The sequence below is a fragment of the Thalia democratica genome, chromosome 2 (genome assembly GCF_965202585.1).
Source record: "Thalia democratica chromosome 2, ktThaDemo2.hap1.1, whole genome shotgun sequence".
NCBI classification, from domain to species: Eukaryota; Metazoa; Chordata; class Thaliacea; order Salpida; family Salpidae; genus Thalia; species Thalia democratica.
Genome location: NC_139166.1, coordinates 29212883 through 29236832, shown reverse-complemented (window position 1 = coordinate 29236832; position 23950 = coordinate 29212883). Strand labels below are relative to the sequence as shown.

General features: G+C 24.4%; 1 protein-coding gene across 1 annotated transcript; it reads left to right on the top strand.

Moving 5' to 3' along the window:
- The first annotated feature begins 1993 nt into the window (after positions 1–1993).
- On the top strand, positions 1994–12825 carry LOC145829400 (density-regulated protein-like). The gene is made up of 5 exons (XM_082937178.1): positions 1994–2120; positions 4118–4249; positions 7604–7759; positions 11765–11904; positions 12706–12825. Exons 1-5 carry the CDS (start codon positions 2039–2041, stop codon positions 12748–12750), a joined length of 555 nt encoding a protein of 184 aa, XP_082793304.1. The 5' UTR covers positions 1994–2038; the 3' UTR covers positions 12751–12825.
- Positions 12826–23950: the final 11125 nt, after the last annotated feature.

Here is a 23950-nt window from a genome sequence, read left to right as displayed (position 1 = left end):
AAGCTGGTGAGTTCCTAAAGCTTCTATAAAATTAAGGCACATCAGTGATTTTATTTTATTTTTCAGTCTTGTTTTTCTTTTGATTATAAAGTAAAACACAAAGGTTGACTAAAGCTCCTAAAAATATATATTTTTTAATGAAGACTTTTTTGGAAAATGATTACTATTATTACAAGAAGTACTTTTAAGAATAACTAGTAAAGAATGAAAAATTAACTTATTTTTTAAAAGAAATGTATGAAAAAAAAGGTTAATGTTAGATAAAAGACTTTTTTTGCTGTTTTAGATTGCACATTCCAAATGGAAGCTATAGAACTCACCAACTTTTATCTTATGTGTATTAAAAACTGCTCTGAATTTTGTTAATCTGATATTACTATACTATTTAATGATTGCTCCCTTAAAGTTTTATTTCTTTAGATATTAAACAAAAAATGATTACTTTTAGTGGTATTTTGGAATTGAAAAAAAAAACATTGCAGTCAACAAAGCTGTCACACACTCAGGCTATTTTTTATTTGAGGTTTATTGAAAAACTAAAGCTTCCTCAGGATTGCTTGCTTTTTATGAAAAAAAACTAGTATAATTATTTTTAAATTAGTTCAAGTTGGTTCAGTTTTTTAATACTTTATAATTTAATTATTTTTTACTTGTATACGTTTATAAAGTTATTCATGTTTTTTACTTTTTAGATTTTTTTTTGCCTTAAGGCTCTTACTCTACTTAAGAAAGATATTTTCCATAGTTTTTTATAGAAATAAAGCATGAAAGCTTTCTGAAAATAAAGTATATAGTATTTAAATTAAAAAAATAGTTCTCAAAATCTTTAAAATCTTAGCATAGTGAATAACTAAAAGTAGTCTGCCCAGTCAATAGCTGATAAAATGTTTGTGCTTGGAATACAGTTCAACTTACATTAAAGATTTTAAACTACGTGATATGATCACTGACTTGAAGATAAGATCATTTTGTCTTTTTGAGGTTTTTAAATAAACTTAGTCTGGCTCAGGCTAGTTTTTTGCATGTAAGACTGATAACACTAGCACATAAATAAATATTGTTGCTGTACTTTAAATGTTATTACACTATTTTATACACAGAAATTAGTTTATATACAGTTTTCAAGCATATAAGCAAGGTACTTAGTGTTTTAAAAATTAAGTCTAACCATATATACTTAAGAAATAGCCATACTAATTCAATTGCAAAAAAATTTCAAAGGTTTTTAATAGATTAACCTTTGTTTATACTAGCTCATAATTTATTTTAGTCACTGAAGCCGTTTTAGTTTGCGCCTCCCATAAGGATCCTATTGTTGCCTCTTCTTTGACTGGCTATATCTCAAAAATTATTTTGAATTTTTAAAATTGGTAAAAAGTATCTTGTAGCTTAGTAAAAACTGTATAAAATATGATCAAAAACCAAAAAAGGGTGTTTACCCCCCCCTATGCCCTTAACACAACATAATTTTTCATTACTTAAAAAACTATTATGAAAATAAGTACTTTTGTAAAAAGATCAGAAAAAACATGCATATTTTTCTTTCTGCAAGTACTTAAATCTTAGATATTGAAAGATTTATATGATGTTACTAAAGTATAGTTTATAACAATTCTAAACAAATAATTGTATGTATATATATTTACACTCATGTTTTTAGTGCTTACCATAATTAAGTATAACTATAATGCAGCTTAAGGTAAATTAGAATGCACTGTAGAACCAAAATAAGTTTAGATTATTTGATCACTTGAGTTTTTTAAAGTTGTTGCAAATCAAAAATGCTTCCATTGAGTGTTTGGAGATCTAGAATTTAAAGGCCAATTATTTATAACTGCTTATAGATATTAAAAAACATAATAAGCACATTGTTCAACATAATTTATAATAATATTATACAGGTTGATAATAAATAAAATTTGTCTGTTTATTTTTGTTTTAGAGTTTTTTCACATGACTAAATTTGTTTGAAAACAACTTTTAATATTTTAACAGATTTTTTGTTATAATTTATTTATTAGTATAATTAACTACAAAAATGTCTGATGGTGAAGAAATAAAGTCTGATAAAAAGAATACTGGAGATATTACCTATCCACTAAAAGTAATTTACTGTCCAGGTAGTTTTTTAGATATATTTAATTTATGTTTTAATATTATATTAAACAAAATTTAAATTACTTTAAATACTAATTAAAAAACTTGAAATTTTTAAGCATCTTGGACAAAATCTTCTTCAAGCAATACTATCATATTTAGAAACAAGTTCATACATAAAAGTCAGGAAAAATGGGAGGTTTTGAAAAAAAGTCAGGAAATTTGAAAAAATAAAATAAAAAAGTCTGATTTTGTCAGTTTAAATTTACTAAATTCCTTCTTTTCCAAAGCCTTCAAATGGTAAAAATTAATTAAAAGTCCATTAAAGTCAGAAAAAAATTCCAAAATTTTCCTAGAAATTTACAAAAATATTTAATTTTATTTTCAATGCCTTCATCTGGTTTAAATTAGTAAAATATGCTTTATAAAACTGCAAAAATTTTCTATTAACATATTGAACAAGTACCCTACTTGAACAAGCAGATTTTGTAAGCTTTTTAGTATTGATGATCTGTAGCAAGGACACTTCCATAGTGAAACTGTGATATATACAAAAAGTTTAATCCAGCATAGTTATAGAATCAAAGTGCTTTTTGTTTAAGTAAATAATTGAGTTCTTTATAACTAAGCAGTTAGTTTAGTAATTTATGTAGCAAGTTAATGTGTATACTTTACCTCTTTATAATTTTTTCAAAGTTATAAGAGAGGTATATGCCAAGATTAAGTTTATTTGTATTTTTTGTAGAGTAACTTAAGTTTTTAAGTAAATAAGAATATATTTATTTGTTACAAATTTTATACTAAATGATAAGAGGAAATATTTTATAAATGAAAGTAAACATAAATGAGTGCCAAAAGAAAAGAAATGAAGCCCACAAGTTGTGGCTTGATTTAGAAAAAAGGTTCTCTTCAACAATTATAGGGGCAGCAGATGAGAGCGATTTAAATAAAATGAGGCAAATTATTTTAACTGCCAAGAAAATGAAGCGGAATGCAGTTTAGAAGAAGGAAACCATATCTTCATTAAATGAAGAGGAAAATAAAAAACGGAAAAAATAAATTTTAGTACCTACATTTAAAAAAACAGTATTTGATTAAGTTCTTTATTGTTTTAATGTTTGAATTGTAAAAGTTCGTGATTGTTATAAGGTTTGAAGCGTGAAAGTTCCTTATTGATTTAAGGTTTTAATTGTTAAAGTTCCTTATATGTTCCTAAAAAATTGTGTTCTTTATTGTTTTAATGTTTCAACTGTAAAAATTTATTATTGTTTTAAGATTTTAGTTGTGAAAGTTTGTTAATAATTCAAGGTTTTACTTGTAAAAGTTCCTTATATGTCGTTTGTTTATCTAGATACATTTATGCTAGGAAATACTAAAAATTTGTGCCTTTTTTCAGACAAGCTGTGTTTTAAGGTAATACTACAAGCATTTTGCTGATAGAGCTGTTTATTACAAACGTCAATCATACACAGATGGTTTAAGTGATGTACTGGAAGTTTGATGATAGAATTCAGCAAAAAGCTGTCTTTTTAACCTGTATTAAAATTCGATTGAAAGCTTTATATAGTTTCAAGTGTTAGAATATGTATTTTAGAATAAGTTTAATTTAAGATTTTAATTTAGAAAATTCAGGGAAGTTTTGGTAAAAAGTCAGGAAATTTTTTTCAGCTTGATCAGTGGCAACTATGAGAGTATATTTTTAGTGAAATAGTGTTTTTTGCCTTTTTAGTTTGCACTAACTCATGTTAACTCAAGTTTCCTTCAAAAAATTGCAATCGTGTATTTAAAACCCCATTTCCTCTAGTATCATTTTCATATGTTTTTGCTAGCCCAAAATATTGTTAACATTGTTGAATTATTAATTGTTATGAAATCATTATTTTAGAAATAAGTTTGAAATTTACCAATTGGATTATACAAAAAATATAAATGTTGGAAAAATAAAAAATTATATTTAATAAAATACTAAAATAATGTATTCTTTACTTAAAGCATATAAACAAAATTTACTTTCACACAGAGTCTACATTACCACTTGAGTACGTTGAATTTATGCCTGAATCAGTAGCTGTTCGTTGTAAACAATGGATAGATGAAAATAAAGATATTCTTGAATCTGAAGGTGTAGATTTAAGTAAACTGTCTCTAGGAGGTATGTAATTAATTTATAGATTTTTTTAATTTGTGTATAAAAATGTCTGACAGAGTACTAAGTTGTTTTATATTTTTGATACAACCATAGTAGTTACAACCCAAAATTTTAATTAACTCCGACATTTTTTTTACAAAAATTAACTTTGGCTTTTATATGAAAGCTTCAAATACAATCTACAAGCCTGTTTTTATAGAATTCAAAAATATAATTTAACTTTTGAGATATTTAGTTTTTTGTAAAAAGTTTCCAATACAAACGTATGGACCGCAAATTTTTTGGGAAATTTAAAAATTCACTAAAAATCTATCTTCTCCTTCATTTTTCAAGCAATCTTCTTCAAATTTTCAGGAAATGTTCCTTATATTAAAAGGAAAAAACCTTACTTTTGAATTTTAATAATGTAGAAAAAAAATAATTATCACAAAAATTAAAAAAAAAAAGTGTTTTTTTATCAAAAAAAATTTTTTTTAAATTTTTTTTTATTCCAAAGTAACGTTTTTTTGTTATTGTATAAAGATTGGACTATGAAAGTTCGAAGAAGATTGTTTGAAAATGTAGGAGGAGATAGGTTTTAAATAAAACAGTCTTTTTTTGCTGTTTTAGTTTTCCCTTCCCATACGGCGACCTATTATGCGGCCCGACTTTGACTAGTCATATCTCGAAAAATAATTTGAGTTTATAAAATGATTAAAAGCATCTAAAAGCTTAGAATACCTATAAAATAAGATCAACTAGTAAAAAACATCGCTAACCCCCCATGGCCTTAAAGTCAGGGTTGCCACAAAACTTCGAATTTTTAACAAAAATCACTAAAAAACTTGGAATTTTGAACAAAAGTCTCTAAAAAAGCTGGAATTAAAAAAAAATATAAATGTCAAGTAGTAAAATTTCATTTTGACACAAAAAATCTATCATACAGATAAACATTTTTATCATCACCCAAGTTTTTTTTAATGAAAAACACATTTAAAGTAACTTTACAGTATCTTTTCAATGTTGTTATACTACTGAACACAGTTTTTAACCTTAAATTTAACTTAAAACTTAAAATAGACCCAAAAACGTGTACTTTGACAACCTGGAAGAAATTCAGAAAACCTCAAAGAAGTTTCTCAAAAACCAGTGGCAACCCTGTAAAGTAGATTGCGTTGTAAGATCTTTAGATAGCAGTTTGCAGCCTTTAAAAACAGGAGTCAACTTAAAAGTAAAAATATGCAGCCCGTAATGTACTTTCAAAGAATCAAAAAAATGTTTTTTATAAAACTTACATTTAGCCCTTATATAGAAATAACTAACTACTTGTGTTTTATTATTCAAGATTGCCTTAAAACCTGGAAAGACCTGGAATTTAACAATTTAGTCAAAAAAAGCCTAGAATTTTGATTAGATACTAAAAAGCTATCATATTTTTTTCTTTTTACAAAAAATACATTTAAGGTAGCATTTTATTATGTTTTCTGTATATTTAAGACAGTTTCTACCTTGAATTTAAAATTCATACTATAAACGGACAAAAGACTTGTACTTTTAAAAACCTTGAAGAAATTCAGAAAACTTGGAAAGGAACTATGACAACTGCTTACTTTTTAACACTATTGCTTTAAAATAGTATTTTTATAGTTATTATTACATTTATTGAAATAACTGAGGCCACAAGCAACTTTTTTTTTGTAAAATTGGCCTGCGACTTATAAAATACTTCTGATCAAAGCTGTAATATAATAATCCAAAATTTATTTAGAAATTTTAAGTTTTAATTTTTGTGAGAAATGCATTTTTTTGAACATATTAGTTTAAAAAGATAAGACTAAAATTGACTTATAAAAATCAAAATAAATATTGAAAATTTCAAGCTAATCATATGTTAGTAAAGAGAACTGTGATTTTTTTCATTAAAATCAAAATATCAATGTATTTTGATGACAAATAATTTTTAACGCAGCAGGTAGGTCGCAGCTCGTAAATTTCTAGTTTATGATTTAGTTAAAGGATTAAAACAGAGTTGCCAAAAAACCTGGAATCTGGAAAAACCTATAATTTGACTATTTATTTAAGAAAAACTTGAAAAACCAGGAATTTTATAAATTTCTAAAAAAACCTGGAATTTCCAACAAAATAATTAAAACACCTTGAATTTTAAATAAATGTTATATGTTATGTTAAGTAATGAAGTTTCGATCAGATATGAAAAATATTTCTTATGTGAAGAAAAAAATGTTATTAAAAGGTTTTCCGTTAAAAAACACATTTAAAATAGCTTTACAGTATCTTTTTATATATGATAGATGGTGTTATACTACTTAAGACAGGTATTTACCTTAAATTAAATGTTATACTAAAGACGACCAAAATGTTATTGTACAAAAAACCTGGAAGAAATTTAAAAAACCTTAGGCAACCCTGTTTAAAACTAGTTATATAAAGTAATTTTTCATAATTTGAATTTGAAGTGTATAGAATTGAGTTAAAGGTTGGAGGTATTAAATTTTTAAGACAATTGGTTTAAGATTTAAAGTTAGGGGTTAACTTTAAGATCTTTACTTTTAAGTTTAAGATAATGATAGAGTAGAAAAGTTTAGATTTAAAATAGAAAAGTTATTTTAAATACTAAGAATAAGGTTATTTGTTCAAATATTACATTTATTCAAAAAAAACAGTACTTGCAAATGTAATTATATGTGCAAATCTAATACTGATACAAAAAACTGTAAAAAATATGAAACAAATGAGTTTTGTATAACTGTATTTGATATATAATTTTAGTTAGTCAAACCTTAAAAAATAATTGAGTCAATTTGAAAACTTATAGTTCAAGGCAACTCAATATGAATTCGTGTTAAAAACCGTCCCTTTATTTATGTAATCTTAAAGAATTAATTGTGAGCGTTTTAAAAATTATTGCATTTGAAATGTAATGATATTTGTAATATTTAAACAATTATCAAGTCAATTGATTTTTTATAAATATAATTTAATAGTAATTATTGTTGATGACTAGTTTTACAATCATCACTGCTTTAAATTCACTCAAAACTTTATGAGACATATTTGATTATTGTTATTTTGAAAATAAATATTAAGCTGTTTTTAACCACGATAGCGTATCAATAAGTTTAAAGTAAATTAAGTATTTTCTTAAAGAGACCAAAAATTAATACTTTCAATAATTATTATTTATAAATTTACACAACTATATCCAGCTATTGTTTTTTCGTAGTTTAGTGTATAACAAAATCGTTATTAATTATTATAAAAGTTTATTTATTCTAAAGATCTGAAAAAGTTTCATTAAAGTTTTAGAAAATTTATTATTTATTTGATGATTAAAAACTTAAATATTTTCAAATAAAGAAGAGCCAAGTGGAGACAAAAAGCGTCAAAAGCGCGGGGGAAAAGGAAAAGGATTGAAAGTAAAAGCTAAAAAAGAACCTCAGATGATAAAAATAGCAAAAGTGCCGAGAGCTAAACGGAAGTTTATGACCAGAGTGGAAGGACTAGGAACTTTTAGTAAGATAAACTTTTTTTTTTTGAATTCCCACGAGCTGTTTCTCTTGAAAGTAGAGAACTAATTTATAGTATAACTCTGCTAAAATTTTGCTTAAATAATATATTTTTGTAGTAAGATTAAAGATAAGGAAGGGTATAGTAGACTTGGTAAAACGGTGTTAGAAAATCCCAGGCAGTAGGATTTAATTTAATTAAAATAGTAATTTAAATCCTACTGCTGAAGATTTTTTCAAACTTGTTTTTACAAAGTATACCCGGTTTAGGTTGAAATAATCTTATTTTAATATTGTTTATCTTATTCATAAATTATGATTAGGGTTCGTACGCGTTATGCTAAAACTATTGTTAGCTATTATTTTAATAACTTTTATTACAACTTGATCTAAGTTTATAGAGTTGTAACTAAGCTCTGAGTTGCTTTTTACATTTTTTAAATACTAAAATCAATAGATAAAATATAACCGGTAAAAGGTAAAATTAATAGATATAAGATAGATAAAGGATAAATAAATAGAGTAAGATAATTTCCATATGGTAGGAGAAAACTAACAGGAATAAGAAATAAAAATCACTTTAAGTCTATTTTTCCTACATTTTTTGAAATAAATATCTCAAATTTTTAGGAAATATTTCTTGCAATATTTAGAAAAATATGTAATAAATAATTTTTAAAAGTTGAAAATTACTAAATAGTTACCAAAAAAAAATTGTTTTTGTTTATATTAAAAAAAAAAATTATTAGCTTAAAATATAAAAATTCCTACAAGATATTTTATTTGAAATTGCATGGAACGTTTTCTAACAATTTTTAAAACCGTAGTAGGAGATAGATTTTTACAGGGTTGCCACTCGGTCAGGAAAAGTCAAAAAAAAATTTAAAAAATGACAAAAGTAAGGAAAAAATGGGGGGTTTTGAAAAAAAGTCAGGAAATTTGATTAAATTAAAAAAAAAGTCAGATTTTGTCAGTTTAAATTTACAAAATTCCTTGTTTTTCAAAGCCTTCAAATGGTAAAATTTAATTAAAAGTCTATTAAAGTCTGAAAAAATTCTAAAATTTTCCTAGAAATTTACAAAAATATTTAATTTAATTTCCAATGCCTTCATCTCGTATAAATTAGTAAAATATCCTTAATAAAACTGCATAAATTTTCTATCAATATATTGAACAAGTACCCTACTTGAACAAGCAGATTTTGTAAGCTTTTTAATATTGATGATCTGTAGCAAGGACACTTCCATAGTGAAACTGTGATATATACACAAACGTTTATCTAGCATAATTTTTGAACCAAAGTATTTTTTGTTTAAGTAAATAATTGAGTTCTTTATAACTAAGCAGTTACTTACATGTCGTTTGTTTATCTAGATCAGGGGTCGGCACGGTGTACACTGGTGCACACTAGTGTACATGAAATATTTTTTAGGGTGCACGAGACTTTTGGGGTGCATGAAACTTATTTTGGGGTACATGAATTTTTTTTTTTCGCTCAGAAACTAAATTAATATTATTTTTTAAATGTTTCCACATTTAAGACATATTCAACCTTGATATCTTGTTGACCATTTTGTTGTTAATAAAACGACCAACGACGATTTTTGTACTCTCCTAAATCTATTTTGTTACATAATGTAAAACTTCTTCCACCCTTTGCCACCAAAAGAAAAACTGAAGTGAGCAAATCTCATAGATTCTTAAAAACAAAATAAAACGGTTCGTATTCTATTAATGTTTAATTTTATTAACTCTTATTGTTTAAAATCTTTTTGCTACATTAAAAAATCACTATATTAATCAGCTTATTCCACTGATATTTGAACAGAAAATTAGTTTGGCCAAAAAAATTCAATTATGTTTTACTTATAATAAAGTTAAAGTATAGAAAGGGTCAATAACATCAGGTCTGTCACATATTTAGCTCTCCAAGGATGACTAAGTCTAGTTTTAAATCATGAAAAATTAATCTAGTTAGTATTTTAGACCTAGGTGATACAAGTAAAATATTGTTGTAAAAATAAGATGAAATAAAATTGATACTAAAAGTTTATTAAAATAGATAAGGTAAACTGGTTAATTTTTAGTTAGCGCGTAAAAATTAATTTGGGGTTACCGAAATATTAGTAAAGAGACGATTAAAAGTGTTTACATATTTTTAAACACTAGCGGCGCTAAAAAATGTAAATTGGGGTGCACAGAATTTTAATTTTGTGATTTAAGGTTCACGGATTCGAATTAGCGTGCCGACCACTGATCTAGATACATTTATGCTAGGAAATGCTAAAAAATTGTGTCTTTTTTCAGACAAGCTGTGTTTATAAGGTAATAATACAAGTATTTTGCTGATAGAGCTGTTTATTACAAACATCAATCATACACAATTGGTTCAAGTGATGTACTGGAAGTTTGATGATAGAATTCAGCAAAAAACTGTTGTTTTTAACCTGTATTAAAATTAGATTGAAAGCTTTATATAGTTTCAAGTGTTAGATTATGTATTTTAGAATAAGTTTAATTTAAGAGTTTGATTTAGAAAAGTCAGGAAAATTTTTGTAAAAAGTCAGGAAATTTTTCTCAGCTTGATCAGTGGCAACCATGTTTTTAGTAAATTTGTTTTTTTTTTGTGTTTCCCATAAAGAACACATTTAACTCACTAACGATTAAAGTTAAAAAGTTCAATGTGTTCGTTATACGAAACGCATACTAAAAACAAAAAAAAAACAATTTAATTGTATCTAAAACGCTTATGTCTCAAAAATTATTTCGACTTTAAATAAACATTAAGAATTAACTGGTAGCTTAAGTATTTATGGAAAAAAATAAGACTAAAAAAGTTTTTTATCCCCTATGCCATTAAATTCTCATTATAAATTATCCTAAAATAAAATAAGCTCTATAACTTTTATTGTATGTATCTTCATAACCTTTTTTCAAGTAATTAGATTATAACTATTTATTACTTTTTAGTAATTATTCTTCTCTTAAATGAGTTCTACAAAAAGTAAGTTTACGATTAGTTGTAACAGTTTTTTTATTATCTTAAAATAAAAATTAATTACAACCGCATTTAAGTATTTCTTACTCACAATATTACTTAAAAATGTAATATTTGTAATCTTTGAGTTCGAAAAAGGTTTTAGTTTGTCATAAACTTTTTTTTTTATTATTTACAATTTTTATAAACAATTTTCTCTCCTTTTTAAATAAAATCGCATCTGTACAAAATACAATAGTTTTCAGTATATCCAAAAAAAACAGCTGACTAAGGTTTTTAGATTTTTTATAATCTTAGGCAATATTTTTATAATTATATTGAATATTAGTTCTATCATATATGTTTTTCATCAAGGTATCAACAGGGTTGCCACAAAACCTGGAGACCTGGAAAAACTTGGAATTTTACATTTTAGGCTGAAAAAAACTTGAAAAGCCTGGAGTTTTAAACTTTTCTTTACATGTTTAGTAGTAAAATTTGATTTGATACAAAAAATTACCATATAAAGAAAACAAATTTGTCATCATCAATTTTTTTTTAAGTTAAAATACGCATTTAAAGTAGCTTTACAGTATCTTTCAATGTTGTTATACTACTTTACACAGTTTTTAATCTTAACTTTAAACTAAAAATAGACCCAAAAACGTGTACTTTCGAAAACCTGGAAGAAATTTCTTAAAAACCAGTAACAAGTATGTTTCAAAGATCAGTAAACAATTCAGTTAGTATTTTAGACCACAATTTATTTATTGAATTAGATTTTTTTTCGATCTTTACCCACAAATTAAGGCTATGTTTATTTTTCATTTATCTGCAACTATTTAATGTACTTAGTTTAATAAAATTAAAATATTTTTTATAAATAATTTAAAAGTTATTCCTTGGCTATTTTAGTATTTTTATACACAATAGTAGTTTTACACCTATCACCTAAAAGCTTTAATAATTTATGAAATGATCTTTCAGAACTTTTATGCAAATTCATTTCTTTTATATCTAAACATTTGAAATCAGGTATTGATCTTAAGAAAGCGTCGAAGTCGTTTGCACAGAAGTTTTCATGCGGGTCAACAGTGCAGGGCGCCGACAGTATCATGATACAAGGTGACGTCACCTATGAACTCATCGACTTCATCCTTGAAAAGTACCCTCAAGTTTGTTTTTTTTTTTTTTTTACATATTTTAGTTTATGTGAATATTTTTTATAATTAAGTCTTCTCGGTTTTCTGAAACATTTAATTTATTTAAGAAATTTTTTTGAGATATACTATTTCTTTAGTTGTAATGCCCATAAAAATTTATTAAAAACATACATTTTGCAATTTATAAAAGCATAGTTGCCAAATTTTTGTTTTTGCAATTAGCATGTAGTTTACATAAGGGCATGTAAAAAGCTATATTCTATGGCAACCTGCTAAAAATCTATATTCCATTTAAAATATTTTTAATTTTTACAGAAGTTAACAACCTTTAAAATTTTGCTGATTTTAATTCATAATGTACGATCAACTAAAAGCAAAATCAAATTATAAATACTACTATACAGATTAAAAGTATAAATAATATATTAATATTTTTCCAGAAGGTTAAATACTACTGTCCTTTTATTAATACTATATATTAAAAAAAAATGGTAAAAAATACTTAGATACCGTTTCTCGTATTATACTCATATCAGCGTTGCTGATAACACCAACTTAATTGTACAACATACTATTTATGCTATCTTATTACTTAAGTTTATAAGTAAAGATTAAAAGTTGAGCAAAAGTTTCAAATTATGCTTTGTATATTTATGCCACACATTTTAGCTGTTGAAATTATTTAGTTTTTACGGATAAACGTTTATTTTATTTTACTACCAAAAAGATAATACAATGTTTTATTAATAGTTTTAATACAATTAACTTATACTATTAATAAATGCAAAAGTAAGAATTTTAAACAATTTATAGGTTGGCGAAGATTTCATTGAAGACGTAGGAGAAGTAAAAAAATAGAACAATTTTATGAGATTTTTAGCATTAATTTGTCTGACTAGTTTTTGTTACAAATAAACCAATTTAATATTTTAATTAGTTTACTCTAACCAATTTAATATTTAAATTAGTAGTTGTATTATTTGATTATAGGTACGTTATAAATATTAATATTTATAAAACGATATTAAGTCCAAAATACAGATTAATCACACTAGAATTTATACTACTTAAATTTTTTTATGTTAGATAATGAAAAATAGCATTTTATAAAAACTATGAAATTAGTACAAAATATTATTTTATTAAAATCCTAGCACATGTACAAATTACGATTTATTAATGCAACTATAACACAGTCACGTAGTTTTTGTGAAATAACAATTAACATACAATTTTATACATAAACATTCAATAAAGGAATTCCTAAGATACTATCGCTTGGTCCTTATAAATATTGGCTGATTTTGGGTGTATCTGAAACTAAAATTTAAAATTCCGGTGCTTCTGGTAACAGAGTGGGCACCTGGCATAAGGAGTCATGTCTATCTTTGAAATCATTGTAAATTTGTTGTTGTTGTTTGTATTTTCCACCACCAAGCTTTGCAAACTTAGTCTGGCTTATACTTTTTTTTTCAACTCTTTATGAGTTACGTGCTTAAACTTCAGCCATCCTTTTATGTTGAATGGATTAGTTTTTACGATTTCTTTTGTTTACGTTGAACAACACTATCGTTTGTGATTCGGTGACAAATTTTTATTCCGTTTGATAATTTAGTTTAATGTTTATCAATTGCCATTTAGAAATTTTTATATGGTGAGTAGTCAAAGTCTTTTTCTAATGTAGTAGATAGTAAAAAGTAACTTATAAATTGAATAGAAATTATGACATTTAATAACAGATGATGTATACTGACTGTTCAATTGGTCTTAATAAAACCCTTTAAAGTCAATTGAATTTTGTAAAATTAAAAATCAATTTTGTCTATGTTTTTACTCAAAACATAATAATGTTTAAAAAAAAATCTTAAAAATCAAAGTTGTTATAGCTACATTAAGTTCACTGAAATAAATATTTTTAAAATACTTTGAAAACAACATAACATATTGTATCAGTATTTTCAAACCCTAGTTAAAAATAAGTTTAAAATGTTGTTCTAACATTTTATTGTTGCAAGTTCAACAACTAACAAAATAAATTATTTTAGTGATATAATTTTATACCTAAAAGTTATATTTATAGTTTTTATTATAATTTGAAGTTACGAAGTATGTTTAATTATAAAAATATGAACATATCAAGTTCATACTATTTTAGTTAAACTTTTTTTTTGTATACTTTTATTTTTCTTCTAGAATACAAATAAATTATTTTATTTTTAAACCAAGGAAAAAAAAAAAGTATTTATTCATAAAACAATTTTTCGCTCAGTTAATCAATGAAGTTAATGAGATCCTCAGTTACAATAAAATTATGAAAATTAAAACAACATTTATTGAGACAATAAGCTTAGTCAAGATTTACAAACTATATTAACTAAAAGCTATTAAAAGATGCATAAGGCTACTATCAATAAAATTGATTAAAAAAAGTATAAAAAGTGAGTGAAGCTTGTTAATAAACACTAATAAAACATTTTTTATACTGAATAAAAATTCATAATGCTTATTTTGTATTTAAAGCAAGCGTTAGTTAAATTTACAAAAATGTGTATAAAAACTACTAAAAAAGTTTAAATTTACTTTTATTAAATCAATTAATGAATATTCGCAACTGATTTACTAAAAAGATATGAAAAAAAAGAAAATACTACCAAGCTACTAGATTAAACCTGTATTTTATCTTAACATTTTGAAAACTGTCATAAAAATTCAACTTAAATTTACACACTATATTTTAAAAATAATCTTATAAAAACCTCTGGATTTTAAATATGCTGTGGATGAAGCTATAAAAGGAACTTCCTGAAAACAATATGTAAAAAGATCGCCGTTACAAGACTTATATAATCAGTATAATTGTAACTTTTTTTTAATATATTTAAAATACTAAAGTTCATGAATTTTTCTGTGCTACTTCAATACCACAATACTGTATATTTGAGAATAAATTACTCTCAAGAATTTAGTACTTTAAAAGATTACAATATTTTTGGTTAGGTATGTGCAACTATATGCTTTATACTAACGTAAAAATTCTATGCTTTTGTCAGGCATGCTGATAAAGTTTAAATATATGACTAAAAGAGTAAATTAGATAGACAAGTCGGTGAAAATAGAGAAATCTATGTTAACTAATAATGTATAAGTGTACTTTTTTATATGGAATATATATACAGTTGTTTGAAGTGTATTGTCTTTTTGTAAGTAGTTACTTGTCATCTTCAGCTGCACTTGTTAACGTTTCCAATTTACAAATATAACAGCTTTTCTTGCATTAAATATATTTATTAACTCTCTGTCACACAATAGACTATTAAAAATTATGACTCAATATGGTATTGATGATAACTTGGTTAAACGAATTTTTAAATAGTAGGTCACAAAGTGTACTCATTAACAACACATTATAAGATCCTCTGAAAATTCACAGTGGAGTACCACAAGCTGGAGTCATTGGTCTTCTCTTTTTAGTTTACATCAACGATATTACTTTAAATACTCACATTCAAAGCGAAATAAGTCTGTTTGCAGATGACGCAAAAGAATTTAGCAAGTCAGAAACTTCTTTACAATTAACATTAGATAATATTCACGAATTGCTAAAAACAAGAAAGCTTGATTTAAATCCAAAAAAAAAGCCAAGTTCTCACCATCAATAAAATAAACCCTTCCCTGTTAACTTTTTAGTCAATAAAACTAAAATACCAGCAGTAAAATTTTTAAAGACTTAGGAACATATATCTAAAATCGAACGAACATGTAAATTATTTATATAAAATTACTCAAAACTCATCTTATCAAATACTTAAAAATTTTAAGACCAGTTCTGCTAGTATTCTTACTAAATTATTTAAAATCTACGTTCGCCCTAAACTCGAATACAATACCCCAATATGGTCCCCCTATTTAAAAAAAGACATTATTAGGATTGAGTCTGTGCAGAGAAATTTTACCCGTTTTGTTTGTAATAGATGCAACATTTCAAATACCTCATACATAATTAGATTGGTTAAGCTCAGATTGGAGTCTCTACAGTATAGAAGATGGCAGTTTGATTTGATAACACTTTTTTAAATTGTTAATGGTAAGTATAAAGAATTTTTCTATCAGTTTTTTGTTTTTTCTCAGACCAATTATAATTTGAGAAGAAATCATTAAAAAAAATGTAAATATAATTTTGTCAGCAGTCAGTGGCAAAATGATTTTTTCTGCAGAACAACAAATATGTGAAATAAATTATCGCAGGATGTGGTTTCGTGTGGGAGGGTGGAATATTTTCTATTAAAACTAAAAAAAAAACAGATTTAAATAATATAAACACAAGTAAAATACAGTGATTATCGATTTAAAATTTATTATAATGATGGTTTGAAGTAATTTCTATTTACTTATTTTAAAGTATTAGTATCACTAACAATAATTTTTCTTCGCTACGCCTTCCCCCTACAGATTATAAGTTGTTATATATCATTTTTGTAAATGTGTAATCTTTTATAGTCTATGTATAAGTTTGTATATAAGAATTTATTTCGTTTTGTTTTTTGTGCATACTAAGTTATAATTGATCATACAGGACTATTTGTTTGTAATTTTTTACTATTTTATGTTTAGTTTTTTAATTTTCATTGAATGTAATTTGTTTGTTTCATTTTTTCGTGTGTATTGTTTAAGCGGCTCAGGTTTTAATGCCCGAGTCCATCTTCGCACAATAAACTCCAATAATAATAATAATATTACTTACTGATAAAGAATATTCTCATTCATATTTGTTAACAAAAGGTTTGATGATACCAATTCGATCATCAGACCACAAGCCTTCGGTAGACTGAGACCGGTTTCATCCTGATTAAGACTCATCAGTTATGATATGATCAAACCTTTTATTAACTTGAGCTAGTCTCTCGGCATACAAAAATTTAGGCTTTGGCTATGTAGACTTTCGCCGATGTTTTTGTTGATCATAATGACTTGTAATATCATTTAAACTGCTGCAAATAGAAATCTGATAACACTGTGCTATTCTTTAGTTAACGCAATTTGACTTGGAATTGTGACCAGTATAGTTTTGAATTAAATCCATGTTGAAACAAATCTTACCGCAATGTTTTATGTTTAAAAGCACAAATAAGTCAACAAAAGAAATAAAAAATGTATGTTATTGCAACAAATGCTTTTCATAACTCTTAAGCTCTTAAAGTTAATATAAAAAGTCGTTTTTTTATATTCTAGCTTTTATTTTTGTTGAAAATTCTTATAATTTTTACTTTAAAGTAGATTATAACTTAATCTTTTATTAATGATGTTTTTTTCTAATTTAGTCGAGATTGGCTAAAGAGTAGTGATTACATAAAACTAACTTTAAACCATAAAACTTTAAATTAAAAAACTTTTATAATGTAAAGTACTTTAAATTTTTCAAATGTATTTTTACAAAATGTTAGATAAGAAATCAACTGTTACTTCTTTTAAATTTAGTTGCTGTTAAAATATTATCTAACACTAAACAATGTAAATTGTTTTATTACTTAAAGCTTTTTTTAAGTAACTCGGACTTTTCAAGCCGTTAGCTAAAAGTAACAAGTCAATGTATATTTCAAATACAATTACTTAATACTTTTAGTGTTTTTTGTAGAGTTTGAACTAAAAATATTTTTTATCAAACTGTATATAAGTGAACTTATTTTGATATGAAATGGTTATTAAAAGAATTTATATTAAATAAATATTATTTTTTTAAGAAAGAAAATTGTAATTTAATTAATTTAATTTAAATATTTCATATAGGATACTACAAATTAGTCGTTTTTATATTATGTACTACAAATCTTTGGAAAAAATATTTTAATAAACTTGGTTGATTATATACACATATCAAAACTTTTATAAACACGACATAAGCTGATCATGATGTGAAAAAGTTTATTCTTTGAAAATTTAAACTCATGCTGGATACGTATTTTTATAGTGTATCCAATCTAGCATAAAAAAATGTCCTACTAAGAAAATATTAAAACATATTTTATACCACAATACCCACCATTTTTCATCAGTCAGAAAAAGCTAATATAAACTATAAAAATTGTATAAGTCCATCATAGGTCCATTTAATTATGCATCTACTCAGTTCATAAAGTGTTAATCATACCAACTCGACCATCAGACTACAGGCTTTCGGTAGACTGAGACCCGGGTTTGTTCTATCGAAAACTTCTGATGACCAAATTGGTATGACCAAAACTTTTATTTGGGCTTGCCTTACGGTATAAGAAAATCCAGGCTTGGCATCTGTAAACATTTGTCGATGTTTTCTTTGATTACTACATTTCATAAAGAAACATGTTTCAATCGTTTTTTATAAGCTAAAAAAAAATTAGTAACAGTAGTTGTTAAACTACTTGTAAGCTAGGTATAACTTTTAGCCTACTTAGAATTAAAAAAAAAAATAAAAAGAGTATTTTTGTTTAATGAAAAAAAAGCTAGTTTTTTGAGTAGTTGGTATATATTTTAATATGGTTCATTTTACCTTCTAATTCTAAGTATTTAATTAACTATACTACTACAAATAATAACAAAAAATTATAATAACATCACTTTTAGTAAATAAATATATATTTATAATTGTTTTTAAATATAAATTAAGTTTGAATACTGTGTGTTATAAACTAAAAAAAAAATTAGCTTCAAGTTTATAAAAGCATGATATATTTCATATCTTTTGTACACAAGCGTCTAGTTTATTATAGCCTAGTTTTTGTCATATTGACAAGTTGTTGAAGCTGTCAATTTCCGATTTTTACACAAATATTTCTTTAACATAAATTATTATTTTAAAATACAAAACTACAATCAACTTTCAGATAAATTATAATTTAAAGTAGGGATGAAAATGACAACCTACACCATGCAGACAGGATTAAACCGAATAAATTTATTTTAACTATTATGATTTAAAGAGTTTAGTGTCAAATATGGAAGTGTCAAATATCAAGTTTAAGAATTTGACAATATTAATAAAATTTTTGGAAAAATATTAATGACGCAATTAATTTTAGCCATTTAAAAAAAAAATTACTAATTTTTTATTACTTTTTTGTCTACAAAAGTATTTATCGTTGTTTTCTATTAATTGAAGGCTATAATTGTTTTTCTAACGACAAAAAAAGAGCTCTAAAAGTTTGGTCTAAGGACCTGGTGAAAGAAAGAACCTTTTCGTGTATTTAACTTTTCGATTAATGTATCTGTAAGTTTATAAATACTAGTATTTCATTTTGTAGAGACAAAGAAATGTAAAACCATAGAATGAAATAAAAATTGAAGCAGTGTTTACGAGTTTGATGGTGGTGTCTAGTGTGATGATCAAAACACCTTTCCCATCACCAGTCCGTTGTTAATAGCTTTAAGCGTTCGCACTTTTGTTGTATTTTTAAGCGTTTTATGTTAACAAAACCTTGTCTTAACACAGCACTAAATATGTAACATATTTTTTGATAATAAATTTTTTTAAGATAAATTAAAAAGTTCTTACTTCAGAAAGCTTTTTTGATTTACCAAATTTGTTTGCTACTGCGAAGTATTGTACAAGGTTTTTTTTTCTTTTCAAAAATTAATTGGTTACTGGGGCGTGTCTAGATATTTTTCAAAGGGGGTTCACAATTTTTTTCTTATTTGCCGCTTAAGTACGCATTTCTTAGGTATGTACTGCCAATTAAGTTCGCATTGTGCGTAGTGCGTACTACGCAATATTTAGTAAACTACTTACAAATTTTTCTTTCAAATTTTAAACTCTTTACATTTAAAAACTAAAATAAACTATTTATAATGAAAATATTTTTTTAATTAATTTAATCAATAAAAATTAAAATGTATAAATGTTGTGGCCAAGAGATATACAAAAGTAAAACAACTTAAATAAAATTTGGAATTTCACTATGAAACATGTTAGACTTATACAATTAAATTAAAATATCTTTAAATTTTAATTAAATGTTTGCCTGATGGAGCAGGGAATTTAATGATGTTTTGAAATCTCTCTGAGTTGAAAATTTCAAAAAATCAAGAATCAATTTTGTGGCCAACAAATGTACAAAAATAAAATAACTTAAATAAAAACATTAAAATACCATTAAATGATAAGAGAATAAATTGCTAGGTGTTGTAGTGGTCTAAATATGATTTTGAAAACTCTCTGAATTGAATTTTTCAAGGTTTAAAAGCTTCACACAACATTATTAGGTTAGGCATAACTTTAGGTGAGCACCAATATCAAACTGAAATTCTAATACATTCGATATCTTATTTAACAAAAATTTTTAGCTAAACAAACTGATACTTGGTTTTAAACAAGCTATATAAATAAATATCAAAAAAATAAATTTAAATATTAAAAACTAAAAGACTTAATTAACTTTATTTTACAATATCGTAATCAATAAAAACTATTGTATTGATATAATCACTTTATATTGTAAAATAGAATCGATTAAATATTAAAGTTTTGTTAACTTATGATAAATAAGTTTAATTTATTTGTATTTTTATAAAATAAAAACGTTTAGCTTAAAATTATATTTAAATAAGACATCAAATTTATTATAATTTCAGCTTGATATTAGTGCTCACCTAAAGTTAAGCATAAACTATTATTACATAAAATCTACTAAGTAAATAAAACTTTAGTGGTTATATTGGACATTTTTTGAGCAAAATTGTACTTACTAGTTGAAAAACAATACTTAATCAAAAATTGTTTACACTAAGTAACAATTTATAATATGAACTAAGAGTATCTTAGTAAAAAGTTTCCTAGAAAAAATGCTACTTTAAAACTTTTACCTATTATGATGTCACAATTAAAATTTTATTTAAAATCTATTTCAGCTTGGCAAAAACGAGCATTTTTTGTTAAGGAAACTTTTTAATCTTTCAGTGTTATAAATTCAACATTCATTATTTAAAGTTTATCAAATAACCAAAACAAAGTCAATAAATAAGGTTTTTAGTGATATTCTAAGTATCTTTTTTTCTTTTTTTCTTTTTTCAGGGGGTTCACAGGAAACATGACACCAGTCAAAACACGCCCCTGATTGGTTATTATAATTAGTACATACCTTTTTTTACTGACTAATAAACTCCAATGTCTATACTTATTTATTGTTTAATGTGCAAGTCTATTGAGATAGATCGTACTAAATCTAGCGTCCTGTTAATAAAACAATGTTTATTGTGATAGTTTTATAAAGTTATGCGTCAATAAACTTGCTGTTAATTGATTTAGGAAATTATGTTTTGAGAACAAATAAAGATTAAGCTCAGTTTTGAGAATTAAAAACATATTTTCAGCTTAAGTTGTGCAATGAGTAGAATGTCTGAGAATAACAAAAATGAAAATCGTATGAGATGCTTTTTTAAGTTGTACAAATTTTAGGTGTTTAAATAAAAAGACAATAAGTTTTACATTCTAACATTGGTAAAAGTTGTAATTTTCAATGTAAGAAGAATTTCAGATAGTTAATTAAAAATCATAGGCACTACTTAAGTCGTAGGTTGTTATCAAGACAATAGCAATGTTTTTAAAACTAAACCTTAGTCCTAGACCGTAATTTTGCTAAACATTTATTACCAGCACATTTAAATTTAATAAAAATAAAAGAAACTCTATTATTTTTACTATACGATTACAAAAGAAAGTCGTTTTACTTTTTCTCGAGCTCTAATTTAGACTTGCACTATATTGTTACTCTACATTTTGCTTTAATTATTCTTTATTAAAAAAACAGTATCAATTTTCAGGTGTGTTTTTTTTTATTTTGTTTTGAACACACTTTTTAATAAAGTCAATATTTTAATTAGTATAAGAAATATGTATATTAAGAAATATTTGTTTTCTAAAAAGATTATTGTAATTTGTATGATAAAACTTTAAAAACCTATTTAACTTAGTTTTATTAAATTCAAAGACTTGACTTTATTAAAAATTACTAATACTAAGTTGTTTATTGAATTAAATACTTTTTTAATATGATAAATAAAGCATGTATTTTAACTTTGTTAAGATAAGCTTTGTTTGTTTGACTGTAACAGTTTTTATTTTACAATAAGTGCTTTAAATTAAATACAAATTTTGTAACTACTATTTATATACTAAGGATTTTTTAATTTTCAGTTTTTCAATAAAAAATTTTTTTATTAAAAATTTAAAATTTCAAAAGTTTATTCAATTTAGTTTAAGAAAACTAATAAAAAATGTATTGAAAAAAATCTTTGCTGTTAAATCAGAAACTATAACTTTACTAATACTTTCGCACTACATTTAACATAGTTTTTATAGTGTTTCTACTTAGTATCCATGGTAAGCTTTCAACAATTTATTTAAACTATAAAGTCTTATGTAAATTTGGGAGAAAAAAAAACTATCAATTAAAAATTAAAAGTCCTAAAATGCAAAATATACAAGTCCAAAATTAAGAAGTCAGTTGAAGAATATCAAATATAAGAATTTATTATATTTAAAAACTTACAATTACGATGATAGTAACAGTACTTTTATTGGCTTAATTTGAAGTAAATCAGTTGTTGTTGTATAAATATCAATTTTGTTTTGTATAAAATAATTAAGACCTTTTTACACAAAGCTGTTGTATTAATGACTTTAAAAATTTTTTAGAAGAGATTTGTTTACATTAGTATATTTTCTCATCATATTTATTAACTTTAATTTGGTTCATGTATGGTAGTATAATTTCAACATATTGCATTTAAAATAGAATATTATATAAAAGTACTTTAAATTTATTTTTTTAGTAAGAATTTCTATAAGCTCAATTAAGCTAGTCATTCTTTAACTTCTTAATTAAATTTTAATCTTAAAAAAGTGTTTAAAAATTTGCACTGATATGCAATGTGTATAAAGATTGCTATACATATAAATTTGAATTTTTGTGACATTACAGTAAAATATGTATCACTGATATATATCAGGATTGCCAATAATCCTTGAATCGAAGAAAAATTTAGGTTTTAAAATTTTGGCATAAAAACCTAGAATTTTGATCAAAAGTCTTTTTTTTGAATATGTCTTGATCACTTAGTTCGATCTTGCAACGTTTAACTTAAAAAGTATTTAAAGCCGTCATTTTTGATTAGATACAAGAACTCTATAATAAGAAAATAATAAAATTGCATAATTTTTTTTAAACATATTTTAAGTAGGTTTACAGCATATTTTCAGTGTTTTTATACTATTTGAGAAAGTTTTTTACTTTTAATTTATATTAAGAATAACCCAAAAACTTGTTTTTCAAAAAACCTTAAAGACATTTACAAAACAAAATTTTGGCAACCCTGTTTTATATATATAAATTTATAAGATAGTAAAAAATAATTAAAGCATAAAAAGTTCTAACAGTATTTAAAACACTTTTAAATTTTTTAGTTTAATGTTAGGTTGATTGTTTAGATTTTAGAGATAGTTTTCAATGCTTTGATTTGTTTTTTACAGTCTTGTGTTTTAGTTTTTTTATATACAAGTAGTCTTTAAATTTTTTAAATTAAATTCTACCAAAATCTAACACATGACTTGCCGCCTTATTTCAGATAACTTAATATTTTCAAAAAAAAACTTCTGAATCAGGTTTTTTTCTTTTTGAGAAACTCAGGCTAGTTTAAAGATATTATGAAAAATACATGCTAGTTTTTTGTTAGCCTTTAAATAAGTTTAAGTTAGTTTACTTTTAAATATTTGGATGTTTTAAAACTAATTTTATATTTTACTATATCATTTTTAGAAATTTATAGTGTTGATTTTTATTATTTTTAAGCCACAAGATTTTTTATCCCTTGCTGCTAGCTGTGCTTTATAAAGTTATATTTCATATTCATTTTTTAACATACCTATATATTACTTTGTTATATTTACTGTCCTGAACTTTCCTACAAAAAATAAAGTATTAATTTATACTAATGGTTCTCATTATCTTAAACAACTAAGCACAGTGAATCACCATAAAAAATGTGCAGTGAATAAGTATAATAAGTAAATCAGTATTAAAAATTTTCACTA

What these genes read in the sequence shown, in the direction of transcription:
- LOC145829400 (XM_082937178.1), top strand. Translation starts at nt 2,039, where the DNA reads ATGTCTGATGGTGAAGAAATAAAGTCTGATAAAAAGAATACTGGAGAT. An exon ending in AAGTAAACTGTCTCTAGGAG is followed by an intron (nt 4,250 to 7,603) that starts GTATGTAATTAA and finishes TTTCAAATAAAG; the next exon opens with AAGAGCCAAGTGGAGACAAA. An exon ending in TCCTTGAAAAGTACCCTCAA is followed by an intron (nt 11,905 to 12,705) that starts GTTTGTTTTTTT and finishes AACAATTTATAG; the next exon opens with GTTGGCGAAGATTTCATTGA.